Here is an 18699-nt window from a genome sequence, read left to right as displayed (position 1 = left end):
CAAGGTGTGTAATTGAAATATTTTCACTAATTTCCCTTGCTTGCTCAGACCCAACATGATCTTCCCTTATTTAAACTGTATATGTGCTCTCATTTCGGTCACAGAATTGAAATACTGATGAGTATTGAAGTCACTGTGGAAGTTTGTTCACGAGCCTGATAAGCAAACCTTGCTCTTGAGTATGATTGAAATATCCCTTATTGACTCGCAAGAACAAAGGTAGAAACCTTTCATGAGAAATCTTGCATCCAATGTGCTTCTTTCTGGATCCATCAATGGTTCTATGCAGTACAATTAACTTCAACTTCCCATAAAAGAAAATTTGACCTGCAGTGATGGAAGAGGGAATACATTTTCATATCAAAGTATTATAGAATCTAGAGAGTCAAATTTTGATTCGCCTTATAATATATCTAAAAGTATCAGACTCAGTTTCTCTATTATTTTCTTGGCTTTTCTCTCGCTGTTGGCACTCTGTAGTTAAACTTATTAGATCTAAATGCAAGGAAATGTGGAAGGGTCTTAGTTTGGAAAACTCTTCCCCTTGTATCAGATGTAGAACAGAGATCTCGAGAGCCTCTAACAGACATCCTTATTCATCTCTTTGTCCAGATCTTTCCCATGTGGCCACCTGTCATTTCAAAGGAGGCAGGGCTAGCCACATTGCCAGGCAGGAGGTCTTAATTTGCTGTGCTGAATGCCTTCTTTCGCCTCCTGGTTTCTGTTTGCAGCTTTAGGAGAGGTAGGATATGGTAGGGGTGGGAGATGAGAGTGGAGGAAAAGAAAAAAATGAAATATGAGTATTGCTGGAAGGAAATCTATATTGGTATAAAAACCAGAATGGGGCCCAAGTGCATTCTTTAGTAATGAATGCATGAATAGGGACTTCTTAAATTATAAATGTGGTTTCTCTTGTTTATTGCCCAGTAATCCTGCTTTACTGATTTCTGTTTATTTCCAATCACCTAGAAGGAGAGAATCAGTTGTTTAGGGATCTTGATCTCTTAAAAGATTGTCATTTAAGTTACTCTGCTGCATTTAGCTGTTTATTTTTTGCTCAAAGTGATTGAATCAATACATACACAGCACAAAAATGCTTTCTCCCTAGAAGACTAGGAGGAAAGACACAGAAAAGCTAAATAAAGATGTTAAGATGGAAAAAAAAAATCCCAGAAAATGACATATTGATTTCTTTCAAAGATGCACAGTATAAATTAAAAATATTCTTCTGACACTGTTGTTGAGGATAGCAATGACTTGGCTGAGTTGGTACTCAGTGACTTTTCCTTCCAGAGACAGGGAGAAGAGGGAGCCCAATCAACCACCCCTCAGCCTGTTCTCAAAGTTTGCTCCAGAACGTCTGCTTTAAAGTTTGCCACCAGAACCTCTTGCTTCTGTGGTGTGTGTTCTGGTTTTACCACTCACACTATCTTAGTGACTAAGAACATGACCAATTTCTTTTTTTTTTCAAATATTGATGGGATTGTCTTATGAGTAAATTTATTATTTATGTATTTGTAAAAGCAGAAGTACAGAGAGAGGAAATAATTCATCTGCCATGGGTTGCCTTCTCAGATGGCCACAATAGCCATGGTTGGACTAGGCTGAAATCAGGAACCAGCATTCAGGTTTCCAGTGTGGGTGGCAGGGTCCAAGCACTTGGGTCTGCTTCCTCTGCTTTTCAGGTGCCTTAGTAAGGATCTGGATCAGAAACAGCATAGCAAAAACTTGAATGTGTGTTCATCGTGGATACTAGCATCGCAGGTATCAGTGTAGCCTGCCACATCACAATGCTACACTCCAGGATCAATCTTTCTTGAAGTACTTGCATTGAAAGCCAGAATTCCTAGAACTGGGCTTAAGTATGAACAAACAAGGGGCCACCAACTTATTATGGAAGATGCTCTGGATTACACAGTACTCTAGGGAGATAAGTAGAGAAGTAAAGGTAGGAGGTTCGGCGTCAAAGAACTAAACCAGTCTAGTAATGGCAGTTCTGTATCTCCCATGGGACTTTAGAGAGAATCCAGCTACATGAAACCTGCAGTTAAGAGAATAGCACTGAAGCACAGGGGAACAAGTTTCAATGTAAGCTATTTGTCATAATTTGAATTTCTGAAAAACATGGCATATTCTTTTGGCCTCTATTCAAAAGCATTCTGCAAAAATTGTTCTCAGGGGTGGCTACCAGTAGGAAATAAAATGAAGCATCTATTTACTCAGAAACCATGAAGAAAACAAAAATCTTTCTTCTACAGTCTTGAGCTTAACTTATCATGGTAGGCTTTGTTTGCTATTTAATGCAATTCAAATAAAGCAAAAAAATGTTTAAATGATTAACATAAATGTCATTTATGGTTTTGTTGTACTTCACTCATCTAAAACGCAAACATAGGAGTGTTTAATTCAAGTGTGGACTCTCTGGAATGGCGTAACTTTCCTGTACGCATGTGGGCAGTGTTCCTTCCGGAACAGTGGAAGCACTACAGTGAACTCAGCATGTGCCTGGGTTTTGTTTAGCTTCTGGATAGACACATCTACAGCCAACACCCTTGCACTTTAGCTTGCTGATGAGTCATTTAAGATGGAAAGGGAGAAAGGGTCTCTGTATTTCCTGTAAAGTCACTATTGTTAGTGATAGAGATTGACATCAAAAGAGAAGTAGTAAAGGATTCGGTTGCTTTCCTTGGCCCTTGGCTGTTTTCCTTCTTTTCTGCTCTTCTTTTTCTTCTTCTTCTTTTTAAGAGCATCGTTTCCTCTTGCATAGTTTCTAAACAAGTAGGAAAAAGGGACCATTTTCTTTTTAGACCATTATATGCCACACCAATTCAGTACCTGCAACACTTGCCTGTTTCCCAGATAATATGACATAAAATCTACAAATAGGCAAATATTGCCAAGGAAAATTAGTTACCTGAGAATTTATCCTCAGTCATGCTTGTTTGAGAAATATCCACTTCCCAACAATGAGATAAGGCTCTTGGTCTCCTATTACAGAGGACTCCATAATGGTGGGGCATTGGTAGTAGCAGAGGTGGGTAGGGTGAGAGTGGCAAGGGGCACAGGTGGCACAGGTGGCACATAGCCCCTTTAATTGTACACATGCTTCGTTGTGCCAATGAACTTTATTTAAATACATTTTTTTCAAAGATACAATTAGTATAAATCTAGAGAGCATAGAGCATAGAATGAAATTCAGCAGGGAATGCTTCTGAGAACACAGCATTTTGTGACTGCAATAGGCCTCATGCTCGCAATTACACTTTCTATGCTTAAAACACCAGCTTTCAGAGTTTTCTACATTTTGTGCATATTAGAGGGAAATGAAAAAGAAGAAGAGAGAGAGGAGGGCAGGAACAGAACACCCCAAAGTACTCATTCCCTGTCCAAAATGTCCATACTGGCTACAGTTGGCCCAAGCCAAAGCATGGATCCGGAAAGCCAACCCAGGCTTCTCACACAGGTGGCATGGACCCAAATACCTGAGCCATCACCTGCTGCTTTATGTGCACATGGACAGGCTGCTGGCAGTGGAACTGGGGCTGGGAGCCAAACCTAAGCACTCTTGATATGACCTAGTGAATCCCAAATATCCACTCCCAACACCCGCTCTAACAGTGAAAGATCAGTGCTAATAAGAACTCAAATATGGAAGAAGCAAGAGCCTGTTCCCCATTGGAAGTGAAGATGAGTAATTGTGCCCTTTGCTATGTGAAAATCTGCTATGTTTGCTTTTGTGACTTGTTTCAAATGAGTATCTATGAAGAGGTTGCTCATTTAATGCTGGTTGCAACTTGTGTTGGCAAAAGTGACTTTTCGAGGGTAACTGGCCTTTCCAGATTTCTGAGCTTCACAATCCATCCACAGCATCTAAGGACATCCTCTTTCTTGAGGGTTTTTTTTTATAGAACTCAAACAACTTTATTAGGATCAACTCTCCAGCCCTTCCCTATGGAAAACTGTTTATTTTCTAGAAATGAGCAACAAGGGGTAAAATCTCCATGTAAAACTGACTTCTGTATATTTTTGCTCTCTTGGGATCTCACATTTTCCACTTGATTCTCATTTTCCCCTAACAATCATGTCTCAAACTTCTTGACTACATATCACCTGCAACTCCTTTTTGTCCTTTTCAGAACAGTTTCAAGTTCACAAAACTTTCTCTAACCACTCCTCTCAGATCTAACACCTGCATCTGGCTTTTCTAACATTCTATTACATGCTTGCATGAGAAATACTCATTTCAGGGGGAAGATAGTCTTTTTTTAACAGTTTTGCTTCATCTTCAGTTACTTGCATTTCATTGTGCCAAGTTTTCTGTGCTATATTATTTCTTGGCTGAGCTGATGTTTCCTTCTTTTGTTTTCTGCACATGTTGAGCCTGTGTTCTTTTCAGTTTCTTGCTTGCTAGTCATGAATATCAACCGCACCTAGTTTTCTAAGGTAGCTGTTCTTCATTTGACCTGAACAGACCTGTCATGAGTTCACATGCCCTCCACACTTACTTCAGTACAAGTAGTGGACTATTTGTCAAAAAAGCATTAGGCTATTATTTTGTTGTTAGATATATCTATGTACTTGAAAGAGTTAGAGAGACCTTTAATCTTATGGTTCATTCCCTAAATGACTTCAATGGTGGTAAACAAGCCAGGTCAAAGCCATAGGCTTCATTCTAATCCATGCAGGCATGGGTGGTGCGGGTCCAAATATTTTGAGTATCAACTACTGGATTTCCCAGGTCATTAGCAGGGGACTGGATCAAACACAGAGCAACAGAGCTGCCATCATGGCTCTACTCGCTAATCTTCCACCCTGTAGCACTGGCAACCCATGTGGGTGCCAGTTCATGTCCTGGCTGTTCCACTTCTGATCCAGCTCTACTTCTGACCTGAGAAAGCAACAGAAGACGATCATAGCCTTGGAATATTTGAAACCAAGAGCTCATACAACAAAAGGAAATGGAGCCTGAAAGAAAAAAAAAGGTGGAGAGCAAAAGGGCAACAAGAAAGCAAGATTGTTTGTGGGTCAAGTCTCAGCTCTGGCTCCATGTGTCCCGTTCCCTCATACTGGTCAGACTCTTAGTATTCCAGAAGACATCTATGGCAAATAACCAACAGAGGTTACAGTGGAAAGAAAGCCACGCTTTCTGATCACTGACTCTCCTGAGGACTCCACTGATAAGAGAAGCATTTATCAAGGTCAGACTTCATGTATATAGCATTGACAGGCACCCAATGTAGATTCCTCAAGATGGTGGTTTTATTTGTGTGTGTGTGTGTGTGTGTGTGTTCTGTCTCCTAAATAATATGTAATTTCTCTAGGCCAAGAAATAAATTGAAAGGATTTAGAGGGATTTGCTTATCAGTGGAACACCACGTAGCATTACATTCCTTTTGCTTTTGGGAAGGTACATTGAAGTTTGGTTAATCTTCTGTGGTTCAATACTCCTCTCTGTCAGGCTACTTTGAACAACAGATAGATTAATCCCTTTCCATCCACTCTCTTCTTCCTCCCTCCCCTTTCTCCTGATCCACCCCTTCCTTTTTGAGCAGATGGAAGGAAAATCTTGAAAGTAGAAAGAAAAGGGGGAAAAAAAACCACAGCACCACATGCATTTATATTGTCCTAGAAAAACCTCAAAAAGGTCTCAGTTCTCGGCACAAAAGATGGATAAGCCAACTTGCTTTTCCTACTGTTAATTAAATCTGGAATCTGCAAAGGCATCTCCATAAAGCCTCATTCATTAGCAAAAGGTAGAATGAGTCATGGCATTGTTTATATGCATTGTATGGGAAAAAAGAAAAATAGGCCATCTGCTGAACGTAGTTTTTAGAGCATTTAGGCTATTTTCTTGGATTCCTGGATAACCTAGTGTCTTACATGACAGTAGGTAATCGATTTTTGTTATTGTGGATTCTGCAGATCCCACATTAATTTTAAGCTTTTGTAGTTCATTGTGTAGCAACTAATCAGTGCTTCTGATTTGACACAGCTCAAATCTCATGCCCTGCAAATTTCTTAAGGAAGGAGACCTGATATGTGTCATGCCTAGTACAATGATTGTCACATCTTAGACGATTATGAAGTGTTTATTCAAAGAAATGAATGGATAAATTCAAGTGTAAATAAACTCATAGCCAAAGAATGACTGGTTTTTAAGTCAGATTTTCTTGAGAGTTCTGTTTCAAAAAACGGAATTGGTCAGGAAGAATGTCATACCTTCAGCCCAGGACAGTTACCTTTATTAATTTTTTTATTTTTATATGAAGAGGAAAAAGGTATTCCCATTTCTGTTCCACTCCCTAAGTGCTATAATAGTTAATTCTAGTCCAGGATGAAACTGGGAGCCAGAAAAATATTCTGGTTTGGCCAGTTCAATGGCAGGGACATAAGCAGCTAAACACTTGAACCTCCTACCCTTCAAGGTGTAGATTAGCAGTTAGTAACACGAAATTTGGATCAAAAGTGGGACAAGGACTTGAAGTGAGAACTCCTATGTGGGCATGTCGAGGAGTGCCTTAACTACAGTAGCCAATGCCCACCTCCAGACTGATTATCTGTAATAGTAGTTAATGGAAATAGGCAGTGAGTAAAGATATACATGTAGTAATCTCTTACTTGGCAAGGAATTATCTCTGGTAGTAAGTACTGGAAGGTATTAGCTTTTTTAAAAAAAGAAGAGAAAACCTCTTGAGCTGAACACAGAAAGGCAGTTCACAAAGCACTAGGCCATGATAGACACATAGGATGCAAATGTCACCTTAGATCACATCTTTTCTAGACAAGAACTTGCTTTCTTCATCGCCAACTATTGTGACTTCCCTAATAATGTTTCCATAGCAAGTTTCATACTTAAGTGTGCATATTCATTTTTCATTTGTGAAGACAATGGCAGCAGCTTCTGTGAAAAGGAGATACATTTTTAGACTAAAATGAGAGTATAGCTAGCACATCCATGCAATCTGACTGTATTCCAGCCTTGTTTCTGTATTGGGTAAGTTACCAGGTCAAAGAGAAGAGAGCAATAATGGGTTCTGACCAGTTTGCCAAAACTCTATCATTTTCCTGTAAATTGGTGTCAGATAGAGACCCGTGGTGTTCCTGTATGAACAGATAATAGCCATGATGAGAAAAAACACTCCACGATGGTGTTAGTTTAGCAGTAAAAGGTAATGGTTTTTAAAAATGTGTGAGACAGGAAGATCTCATGTACTGGTTCTTCCTCCATGCCCATAATAGCCAGTTAGACACCAAGCAAGGAATTTGGGAACTGAATTTGTGACTCAGATGCAGGTGGCAGAGTCCAAAGTGGCGGGGCCCTGATGTGCGGCGCTGCAGGAAGTGCGCTGAGAGGAAAGGACAAATTGGACAAAATGCAGAACTTGAACCCAGGATCCGCGGTGTAGGTCGCAAACATCTCAAGTGGCATCTTGAGCAGGAAGCCTGATCTTAGCAGAGAAAGTGTGCATCGAATAACTGACAGTGAGGTGATCAAGCTTTTCAAATATTAGGAACAGTTATTGATGTGCCTCAAGTCAGTGTGCAGGCCATATTTGAAAAGTGTGCCAGTGTTTAAATAGAGAAGGAATACGGATGATGAAGCCGAGTGAAATTCTTCCTCATAGGAAACACTTGTACTTCCAACTCCAATTCAGAATGGAAGCAGAGAGAGAAGGAGCTTAAACATCCAGTGTTGGAGGGAATTGAATGTGTTGCAGCACAGAGCGCTGGGAGATGTGTGGCTGTTTGCGGTGGGTCTTCACAGTATTTAAGGGCATTTCTCTTTTCCTTTTTCACAGGAAGAAAGGAGATCATCATTCTTGAGTGTTATTTATAAATTCATAAAGCTGTTCTGTGGCAGGACTTATTTTATCTCACACTTAATCTCAGTCAAATAACTGTGCTTTCAAGGACCTGGGTAGAGAGAAAAATGATTATTCACCCCAATGATTAGCCTTTTCCGAATATATGATAAAGGGCTAAAGGTTGGACTTTGCAGTTACCTAGGGAAATGGCACTGAGGAGGGGAGCCTAGTGAAACTGTCTTGAGCAGGTCTGAGCCATTCCCAAATAAGGGATAGTAATGAAGTGCCGTGTAAAACCATCCCTGTGCTGAGATGGGATAGAGGCCTTCAGAGTGAGTAATTAGGAGTGAGCGATTATAGAAGCCATAGCTCATTGTGGGAAAATGAGAAGTCAGGTTTGTGAATCAGAGGGAATTGGAAGGTAAATACACCCATAATTTACCTGGGTGGATGCAGCACTGGGCTGTATTCTGTGCCACTTTATTCAGGGTAATTTCAATAAGCATTTGCTGGAAAAAATAAAAAAATATAAATGCAATAAAAAAACCTATCAAGAAAGAAATAGAGAGCTCCTGCCAGAGAGATATTTTATTGAAAGTTATTATAATACCCATCTTTAGTTTTATGAGTCCTAACATAGAACCAAGCAATTTCAGCATGTGGATTAAAAATATGAAATGCATAATTTAAAATAGGGTCACATGAATTATTATTTTTCATATAGGAGCCAAAGGATGTTTTCTTCATCTAGGAAAAGCTAGGTGAAATATTTAATGTGCACGGGCCCCATGTTCAGAAACAACATGCATGAAGTAATAAACCAATGTGACAGTGACACTGATAAGCAGTGGGAAGAGGGGGCGGGGAGTAAAATGTTATAGGGCAGTATATTAAACCATGTTCACGAGCTGGGTTTGCAGAACAGCCTAACTCAAGTAGCTGTCTGACACTCGTTCTACATGTGCTCACCCTGGTCATGTGGTACAGTTAGTAGGTGTGCAAGTCACCTGTGTGTTCTCAAACTTCTGACTCCTTGAAAGAATTGTACATCCCAGTCAAATGCCATCTCTGTCTCATGGCCTTTCTCCCTCCTGCTTTACCATTGCACTTCTTGAGGTTCCTTTTCTTCTTTTTGTCTGGAAGAGATCTTTGCTCTACTGCTGCTTCCTTTTTAGAACCTTATGTTTACTCTCGTCACAGCACTCCGTTTGCTCTGTCTAAATTACATGTGTATTTGGTTGTCTGAGCAGAGGCTGTGAATTCCATCAGCAGGAAAGTTAAATCTTACCTATCCACATTTCCTTTGTACTTGCTACAGTACGTAACACGTGGGTGTCTGAAAACATTCATGAAAAGAATGAATGAAAAGAACAGTGATATTCACTGATGGTGGGTCTCAGCATCTCGGACACTGTCAGAATTACTTGGCATGTGGTTGGGCATAGATCTTTTATTTGTTGGATAAGTTAGGTAATATTGGTCTGGGACATGGAGACCACAGTATGTAAGCCCGCTAAGCGTAGATACCAAGAACAGAAAGTCAGTATGGGACAACAAGGCTGAAGATGCCATGAAGGCACCGGGATGAACAGAATTACCTGTAAAAAGAAGAGGCCGTATGCAGGACTGTCACATAAAGGGGAATGAAAAACAGTGGATGTCATTGCAAATGTCTGTGGCCCCCCTCATGCACACTATCAGATATGTTTGAGTAGCAAAAGGATTAATATATTAACTGCTTAGTATAATGCTTGAGGCCAGTGATTGTACTGTGAGATGCATTTGGAGGCTAATTCTAGATAGTTCATGATAGTGTCAACAGCTCTTCTAGGGAATTAGAATGATGGGAGATGGTTGCATTTGTACCTGTGTGCAAGAGTGGACTCCTCTACTGACTATTCAAAGAAGTACTTTCTAATGTGTCATGGTCAGACCCTGCCTATACCTATCACTGTATAACTGAATAAGGAAACACAATAAGGTAGGTAGAGAGGAACCTGCTAAAAGAAAAGTTCTGGGTTTCATATGGGGAACTTCAAATAATATTATTACTTGAGGATAGGATCCTAAGCTTCTCACATCATCTAGAATTCTTAGTATTTGCTAATCAGAGCCTGAAAAGATATGCAGACATCACATACATTCCATGTCAGGCTCTGTATGAAAACTTCTAAAATGTCGGCTACTATGGTTCGCCTTCAGTGATACTTGCTTTGGGAGTCTTAGTGGCTGTCACTGAAATGCATCATTATGAAGTTTGAGAAACAATGGGGTGAGTCTGCATAATACCTATAGAGATGATATAAATTGATATTCAACTCATTGGGAAAAAGTTTTAATTTTTGGTGACATATAATTATATAGTAATATGGGGATACAGTGTGGCATTTCAGTACATGAATAATGTATGTAATGATCAGGTCAGGATTACTGGAATTTCCATCACTTTTGGCATTTATCTTTGTTGTTGTTGGAAACATTGAATACTCCAACACAAGCTGTTTTGAAATAAGCAAAAAAAATTGTTGGTGAATATAGTTATACTACTGCGCTATACAGCGTTAGCAGTTCCTGTACATTACGCCTGCTGGCACCTGCAATCGACTCAAGCTCTAGTCACTGTTCTTCTACTGTATATATCAGATCAGTAGTGTGGCTTCCATATTCAAGGGAGGATATGTGGTGTTTATATTTCTGTCCCTAGATTAGCTCCGCTCCTGTTCCCTTGGTTCATCCTTGGTGCTGGGGAATATTTCATTTTATATCAGTGATATCACTATATTTTTTACACAGTCACCTATCTTGGACATCTAGATGGTTTCATCACTTGACTGTTTTTGCATAGTACTACAGTAAACATACAAGTATTTCTCCAGCCTACCTGTTCCATTCTTGATGACTCCTCTGAGCAGGTGCAACAGAAAATGAGGCAGGTACCACCAACTAGCATCAAATGAGGGGATGAGTCAGGAAAGTACGTATGGCAGGTATCAGACTTCCATTAGGAGTAGTGAACTACCACAGTTGGAAGTACTGTGATTGGCTGATTTATGAAATGAAGTAATTCAGTCTTTAAGTGGAGGAACAAGATTTGCAGCTGGGATGTGTGTGAAGTTAGACCTTACAATCATAACCTACTAGACTGTCTCTAACTTTATTTTAGTCTGGTTATAACATTTAGTTCTGCTGCGTGGGAAAATTTTTGTATTCATACTCATTCATAGAGAAGAATAATGGGAAACATCTATAGGAAGGGAGACACAGAGGGTTAAAAAGGGTAATAGCAGTCAGAATGTGGAAGTGTGTGGATGTGCAGTTTGCCAGATTGTTCCAGCGGTATGGATGGAATAGGAAGTGTGACTAGGCAAAGAACCAACCAAACACAAAGGACTTTAATGGTGTCAGAAGCAAAGAAGAAAATGATGATGCTTTGGAGTGTCTACTTTGTTTTTTAAAAATCCCTTAAAAAGTGCATCTGTTAGAATTAATTTAGATACGCCATTAGCACTATGCTAATACAGACATCAATTGTTATTGGCCCAAGCATTGATGTCTTTGCTCAGTGGCCTTACTGATTTTATCACCCGACCTACAGTTTTGGAAGAGAGCTCATTAGATTTTTATTGACTCACCAGTTTTCTTTCAACATGGCAGAATCAAATCGTAAAAGGGTCATTTTGTAAGGTCCTAATAATCAAGGCAGTAATGATTTTTAACTGGATATACATTTTCCTTTTTCCTGTAAAGTTTTAAAATCAAAGACATACTATATGATCCTCCAAAAGGTTGCTGTGTTACGTGCTATTGACCCCATGGAGAGTAGGATTTGAAGCTATCAAAAATTATTTGAGCCCTTCCAAAAGTGGTATGTGTTTTCCCTAATCAGTACCTTGAAGTGAACCTGAATAGGCAACCATTCCAGAAAGAAAAACTAAGGGAACACTGTTACCATGTATGCAAGATAAGTAATTTCATCTGTCCAAGGTAGAATAGCATTCAATTATGTGGTTGTAGGTGCACCCACTCTGGCATTTTAAGTTAAGTGAAATGAATTACATAAGGTGGTATTTCTATTGTTCTTTGATGTGTTCAATTAGTCCTGTATTTAGCATGTCTATCTAAAACAGGGTGTTCTGGTACTACTAAGCATTGGAATTTCCACATGTATTCATTGGCTAGGGCAGATTGCAAGTTCAGTGGATTATACAACATAAGCTTAATTCTGCAAACTGCAAATCTGAAATCCTAGTGTAAGCATGGCTGGTTTCTTATTAGGTGACTCTCCTTGGGTTACAGATCTCTCTCTCCTCCCCAGGTTTTCACATGGCCTTCCCACAGTGTATGCCTCTACTTTTTACAGGACTGTCAATTACGCTGGATTAGGCTAATCCTAATGACTTTTTTTTTTTTAACTTTACTGCCTAAGTACTTTCCTAAGATCCTATGTCCGATAGTCCAACATGCTAGGGGTTGAAATTAAACATAGAATAGTGATGTGAGGGATGTAATTCAGCCTATAGTATTGTCTAAGATGAGGTTAAAAAAAAGACTAGGATCTGCCATATAATCTGCTGAAAGCCCTACTACATTATTTCTAGCTTTGTGCTTCAGCAATTAGCTTAATGTCAGTTCTCTTCAAGGATTAGTGGCTCCTATTCCAAAAGGTGGTAGAGTGAATTGTTGAATCAATAGGAGTACATACCTAATAGCCATTTATAGTAATTGCTTCATAGTTGTATGAATCTCCATACATTCAAGAAAGATTATCCAATTTATTCTGTGAAGAAGAGGGGGATAAGGAATATAGAATGATAATATATTGAATATGTGGGTACTTAGCAGATCCCACATCTGTTTTTTTGTGTTGCAGATATGCAGCTGTCCAAAAGCAAACATTTTGATTGTAATGTGAGACATGTAGATAAAGCAACCTTCTCACCTTTGTAGTAAGAACCCTACTCCCCAAATACCTACAGCCTTCTCTATTTTGTCCTATAACAGATCATCTGCAGTATTTTTCAGCTTTGATCACCATCGTTTAAGTCCAAATGTGTCCTCAAACAGCTTTCCAATATCTAAATGTGTCTTGAAATATTACTCTGATGATATGCATAACTAATTCAGTTAACTACAACAATCACAAGAAGGAATTACTGTTAGTGAAAGAAGCCATTGTGTTCTCTCGGACAGAGTACTGCCCTAGTTTTTAGCAGCTACACTAAGCTACAGGTTCAGTGCCACCACATGACAGACTTACGGCTGTGTGCAGCAAGCCTGGGAGTCATCTCAAGACTACTGCCAAGTTCCACATAGTCTTGTTCTCTATTACGCATCTCCTGTTGCCATTAGTCTAGCTAATAACTAGCCATACTGTTGAATAAATGAAGCAAATCTTCAGTTTGTAGTATTTAAGAGTCTTAAGGGGAGGGGAAATGTCCCTGTTAGCTTGTATCTCTATTAGAAGGAGAGAATCTTGACTCCTATCTCATTTCTGTTCCTGCCTGTGTCACCTTGGGCAGGGCCTGCCGTCTCCACTTTAGTTGCTGTGTTTGGGAAACAAGGTCTGTCGTGATTGTATTGTCTGACCCTTTGAAACCACCATTCTTCCGTTCATCGAAATCTCAAGACTGAAATTAATGTCAGGAGGGAGGCAGGCTTCACAATGTGACTTAGCAGGATGAGATAGGCTTGAATGTCCCCCGTCACTTGGATAAATCCTGTTGGGTCACTGAGCTTCCCAGAAAGGCTCATAAAGGCTACCTGGGTCAGAGCCATTCAGAGGCACCCCAAAGTAAAGAACTCTTCATGCTAAAGCTTGCCATCTGCAGGTCAGAGAAGTACTGATAACAGGAGGTGGGACACACTAGTAACCTTCTGTGCCTTTGTTCATGGTTCTTTTTTCTGTCTTTCCCTGCCCTGTTTTGTCTTGGACATGAACAGCCAACATCAGATGACCTTGTTTCATCTGCTGAATGTTCAAGTGATGATGAAGATTTCGTTGAATGTGAGCCGAGTACAGGTAGGTCAGGTCAGTCTTGTTTTGCTTGCTTTTTTCATTTGCAAAAAACAATACATACGTATATGTGATTTTACATGTGTTTTATATATATATATAATGCTATGTTGTATGTGTACTTTCTGTATCTATATATGTATGGTCATACATATATAAATAATATTCAATAATATAAAGCATCAAATCCCATGGAAGGAGCAATTAAGATCTTAGAAGTAAAGGGGAAAAGTCCATATTCAACTGTACACCTTTGAATATTTTTTAAATGCTGGACTTGGAAGTGGGTAGCAGCCAGTGGCTGCTATGAAACTGATTGATGTGAGGTGGGGCAATGAAACAGCATAATTTACAATGACATAAAAAAGCACAAACCCAAAGCGGAGCCATAAAGATTGATTATTAATATTGTAAACCTCATGAGTTGTTCTCAGTTTAAGCTGAAAAAAAAAAGGAACATTTTCCATGGGATTTCAACAGCAGTTGACATGGTATTCTATTTATACTAATTTTGTTTATTGTGTGTCTAGAGAATGTGTGCAGCAATACAGTATAGTAAATACAAAATTAGTACTGAACTATACCTTGTTGACTGTTGGGATGCTGCAAAATGTATCTCATGTGATGAAGCAGAAAGACTTTGGTCATTAAAAGCTTCAATGTGTTCCCCATTTGGATTCAGATACATTTTGTTGTCTTATGGTCTTTTTGTATAGTGAGCTATATATAATGTCCAGCAGGCAACCACAGTCCCTAATTATTTTCTATCAACGTTCCCAAGTCTGTTTTGAGACTTATTATAAGTTAAGTTTTATATGTGTGTAATAGAGAACAGATATCATGGAATTTCTGTGTATGTCTAATGCAATTAAAAGCTAGAGTTGGGTTAGGATCCTATTTATACAGCAGTTAGAGTATTTTGTTGTCTGGGTAAATTTTTTTTTTCTTTCAGAGAAAAGTGAGTCGTTAAGCCTTTTCTTTTGCTAATTCATAAATTTAGGCTTCCTGAAAAAAAAAATGATACCCAAACTAAAAGCTGCCTATGTCTTACTGCAAAATGATTGCCTCTTGTTGAAACCTGGACTGCTTGGTTTCTTGTGTCTTTGGATTCAGGAAGTTCTGTGAATTCCTATCCCCTAGCAATACACAGGGATATGCTACTACTAATCCGTTGAATTTTGTCATCTCGGAGTATGATGTGTCCCTTCAAAATCTCAGATTTGAACAAGTGAAATAAATGTGGCCTGGTTAAATTGTCTCAGACACTAATCAGTTAGTCCTAAGCAATGCATTCATGAGCAAAAGCAGACACAACCCAATCTATCCTACATCTGCAGCAACAAGTTTTCATTCAAACATAGATTCACCAGTCCACTTAATAAGTTATATCCTGACATTCAGAAATAGTTATCTCTAGGTTTAATACCTTCTTACTCAATTAATTCCTATAAGCAAGCTGTTGGAAAAACAGAAGCAAGAGTTTATCTAAACTACCTCTCCAGTATCAGTAACTTTAGTGAATAATTTTGAAGAGTGTGGATACTAGCTATGTAAGTATTAAGGATATATGTGAACATAAAATGATCTCCAGCAAACACAAACTATTGTCCATGAAATCAAAATATCTAGCCTGTCTTCCTCCTTGCTTAGCCTTTTCCAGGGGGTTTTCTGCTATTGTTAGCATTGATGCCTGTGAAAACGCTTATGGAAAAGTACAATTGAGACCTGAAATGGTGGTGTTATCTACTGATATAGAAGCTTTTTATGAAAAAAACATCTTTCCCTGATTACTGGATGCACACAAAGAGCATTTTTTTCTGATTCAAAACTCTTATGCCTCTCTAGAGGTTTGTGGGCCTACTGAAACATCCTTTTAAACTTGAGCAGGCCCAAAGCTAGCGGTCCTAAAGCAACTCTGTTAGCATTTCAATAGCTGTACCAGTGTTTTGTCTGACTCAGAAGCAGAGAGTAGAATGTCACCAGAATGCTGCTTGAGCAACACGGGGCAAGTGGATGATCTGTTGCATTGCAGAGAACTTGGGGAGAGAGATTTAGAAAGCGGATGAAGGCCATGGTATCATTCCATTTCTGCTGACTGATTGGCATGTAACAGAAAAATATCACCAAGAACCTAACAGTTTGTGTGGGGGTTAGGGGATGGAGGTAATAGGTACATTCATCTTGTCACAAACAATTCAGAAATCCATGTGTCAGAGGCATATTCAAAACAAAAACAAAAAAAGAACATGTACTTGTGAGGCACAGAGAACAGTGGTTTGCACCAGGTGTCTGATTTACTCAGATGGTTATTACCTGCTATCCAGGCCTGTTTGGCTCCACATGGAACTATGGCTTTGGCCTTCAGTTTCCAGAGGCAAAGGTTAGTATCGCACCAACTATAGACAAGGCTTTCCACTTCCCATGCAGCAATATGGTAGTAATCCTTGAACACAAATTGTCACTCCTAGAATTGTATGTAAATGCTGACAATCAAACTATGGTCTTGAATACCTTGCATTTCCACAACTGACCTTTTTGCAGACCAGTTGCATGATGGAAATACCTATGTGCAGTTAGTGAGGCCTCCCGTCATGCTTGTCTTCTCGCTTGGTTGCTTTTTGAACCTTTCTCCATTACTAGGCATATCAAGGCTATAGGTAACTTACTCAGTAAGTTATAAAATGTAAGGACTTCAAATGGATCTAAATTCGAACATCACCTGCTAATATTCATCAACGTTTTAGGCTTCATATACACATCTATTGAAAAGTACATTTTTTTTTTTACTTCAACTCTACTAGTTTTGAGTCAGACATGAGAAATAGCTTTTCACTCTGAGAGTTCACTTTGGTACTTATGGATCACTATGGCTTGCTGTTCTTGAATAGTCATACATACACATTAAAGCACAAATTAATTCATTTTGATGGACATACAGAAGCCTGTTCATACAGTTATGTAGGAAATTCAAAGAGTGCCATCACTTTTATATATTTTCTAGAAAATATATAAATGTTTTTAAAATCATAAATTGTGAGCAAAGCTGCATTAGGACTTGATTGAATGAATGAGTTATTTCTTATCTATAGCTTTTTTCTATGAGGACTAAAATAAAACTTCTAGAGTTATTTATACCCTATATTTCATAACCATAAATATTTCCCTAACCAAATGTACACTTTAATATAAACAATTCTGATTTTTCCATATTTCTGTATTCCTGGGAAGTATTTCTTTCATGAGTCACAGATAATATTGTGTTTTCTGAAATGTTTATTATGATTTGAAGCCTAAAATCTGTATTAATGAAGTGATAATCCAGCTATTTGCACTAAGCAAAATTTCAAGATATTTTAATAACTTCCTAAAGATGTTCATGTGACTATTCGCTTTATGAAATGATTGTTTCCATGAAAAAACTCAGAATTGTTGTTATAGAAATTCTAACCCTCAACTATATTTTCATTGTATAAAAAAGCCACATTTCATTTTCCTTTTTATCTCTTTCGACCTCACAACACCATAATCACTAGGTAACTGGAATCCCTCGAGACATTATGAAGCCACATAATAGTTAATAACTTTAGTCTGTTCATGTTTGTGTCCTAACATGTCAGCATGAAGTGTGACATGAGGCACATTTCTTACCTCTTCATTTCTTACCTCTGTCTTCTGTTGTTGTAGTCTAAAGATTCTAAAAGTGTTTTGGCCAGCGCTAATCACTGCACAGAACAAAGTAAAAACAGAGCAGCTTTTAAAGCTGAAAAATGGCATAGTGATATTTAACAACCATATTGACTCAACCAGTTGTTCTCCAGGGATACCTGTTTGGGATTGTCAATTAGGCTGGGTTTTCTGCCTTTATTTTTGATAAATATCCTTTGATGAAATCTCAAGGGACGGTGCCTCCACCAGAGTGCAGACAGGGAAGAGGAAATATATCCGTTTGTCAATAATGCTGTGCCTTCATAGTGGTCAGACTCTTTAAACTAACGGCAGCAACATGAGATCACAAAACAATCCCTAGGCCCAGAGTGGTTCTAGGATGTACTTTGTTCCACATATTTGCATTTGGTGCTCTCGTTACTATGTTCTTCCATCTTAGCCCCATTAAAATAGCAAAAACAGATCGGGTGAAATTTTGATTTAGCAGAATTGTCAAGAACCTGTTATTGCATCTTCCAGGTAGAACAAGGCTCTTAATCTTTATTAGGTTGAGATGTCTCATTAAAGTGTTTATAACAGGGAAATCTGGCCCCGAGTTGCTAAATCATTTCAGTTCTCATTTGTAAAGACATGATATAAAGCACAGCTAAAATGTTAAAGACAAATGTTAAGTTTCAAAGCAGGATATGGAGAAACAAAACTTCTCTTACCAGAGTCCACAGAGGACAAAAAAGCAAAAGTAGGTGTCATCATCACTCTTAATGATTTTCATGTTGACTATATTGGTAGAATTGTTTCTTAGCATCTCCAACTACTCTGTGGAAGTAGTAACCTGTATGTTTTTTAATACAAAGGAATTTTCTTTTGTTACTCATTTTTTTTCTATATGGAATCTTATGGAGATACAAGATTTCTCTTGTTTGAGTGGGTATAGAGTTTGTTGCATATTGTGAGTGAAACGTGCTGCAGTCCAATATTAAGACAGTCTTTGATCTTCCCAGATGTGGTCTCATCTGTAGGCCAGGGCATTCTGTAACGATATGGATAGACATATTCACCGAAGGCCAAATTCACAAGAACTTCCTGATTTCAAATGCCAATGAAAACTGTTGATACAGTGAGCATAATGAAACCATTCAGCAAGTCCCCAAAATGAACAAAGAGGGATTGGGTTTTAAACAGTTTGTATGGATTTGCTTTTATTCTTTCTGTTCT

General features: G+C 38.6%; 1 protein-coding gene across 6 annotated transcripts in view; it reads left to right on the top strand.

Annotated features, from left to right (window-relative positions):
• The window catches only part of NRXN3 (neurexin 3), a 1344948-nt gene that overhangs the window by 1287114 nt on the left and 39135 nt on the right, over nucleotides 1–18699 (top strand). For 4 of the 6 annotated variants that reach the window (XM_058655329.1, XM_058655327.1, XM_058655331.1 and 1 more), the window contains one exon: nucleotides 13746–13824. In XM_058655329.1, coding sequence (XP_058511312.1) covers nucleotides 13746–13824 — 79 coding nt within the window. Of the gene's footprint in view, nucleotides 1–13745; nucleotides 13834–18699 lie in introns of all 6 variants that reach the window. The other 2 variants (XM_058655328.1, XM_058655326.1) reach the window with 1 other exon arrangement.

The sequence above is a fragment of the Ochotona princeps genome, chromosome 26 (genome assembly GCF_030435755.1).
Source record: "Ochotona princeps isolate mOchPri1 chromosome 26, mOchPri1.hap1, whole genome shotgun sequence".
Taxonomy (NCBI): Eukaryota; Metazoa; Chordata; class Mammalia; order Lagomorpha; family Ochotonidae; genus Ochotona; species Ochotona princeps.
Note: the sequence above shows the minus strand (reverse complement) of the source record. Positions and strands in the feature narration are given on the sequence as shown.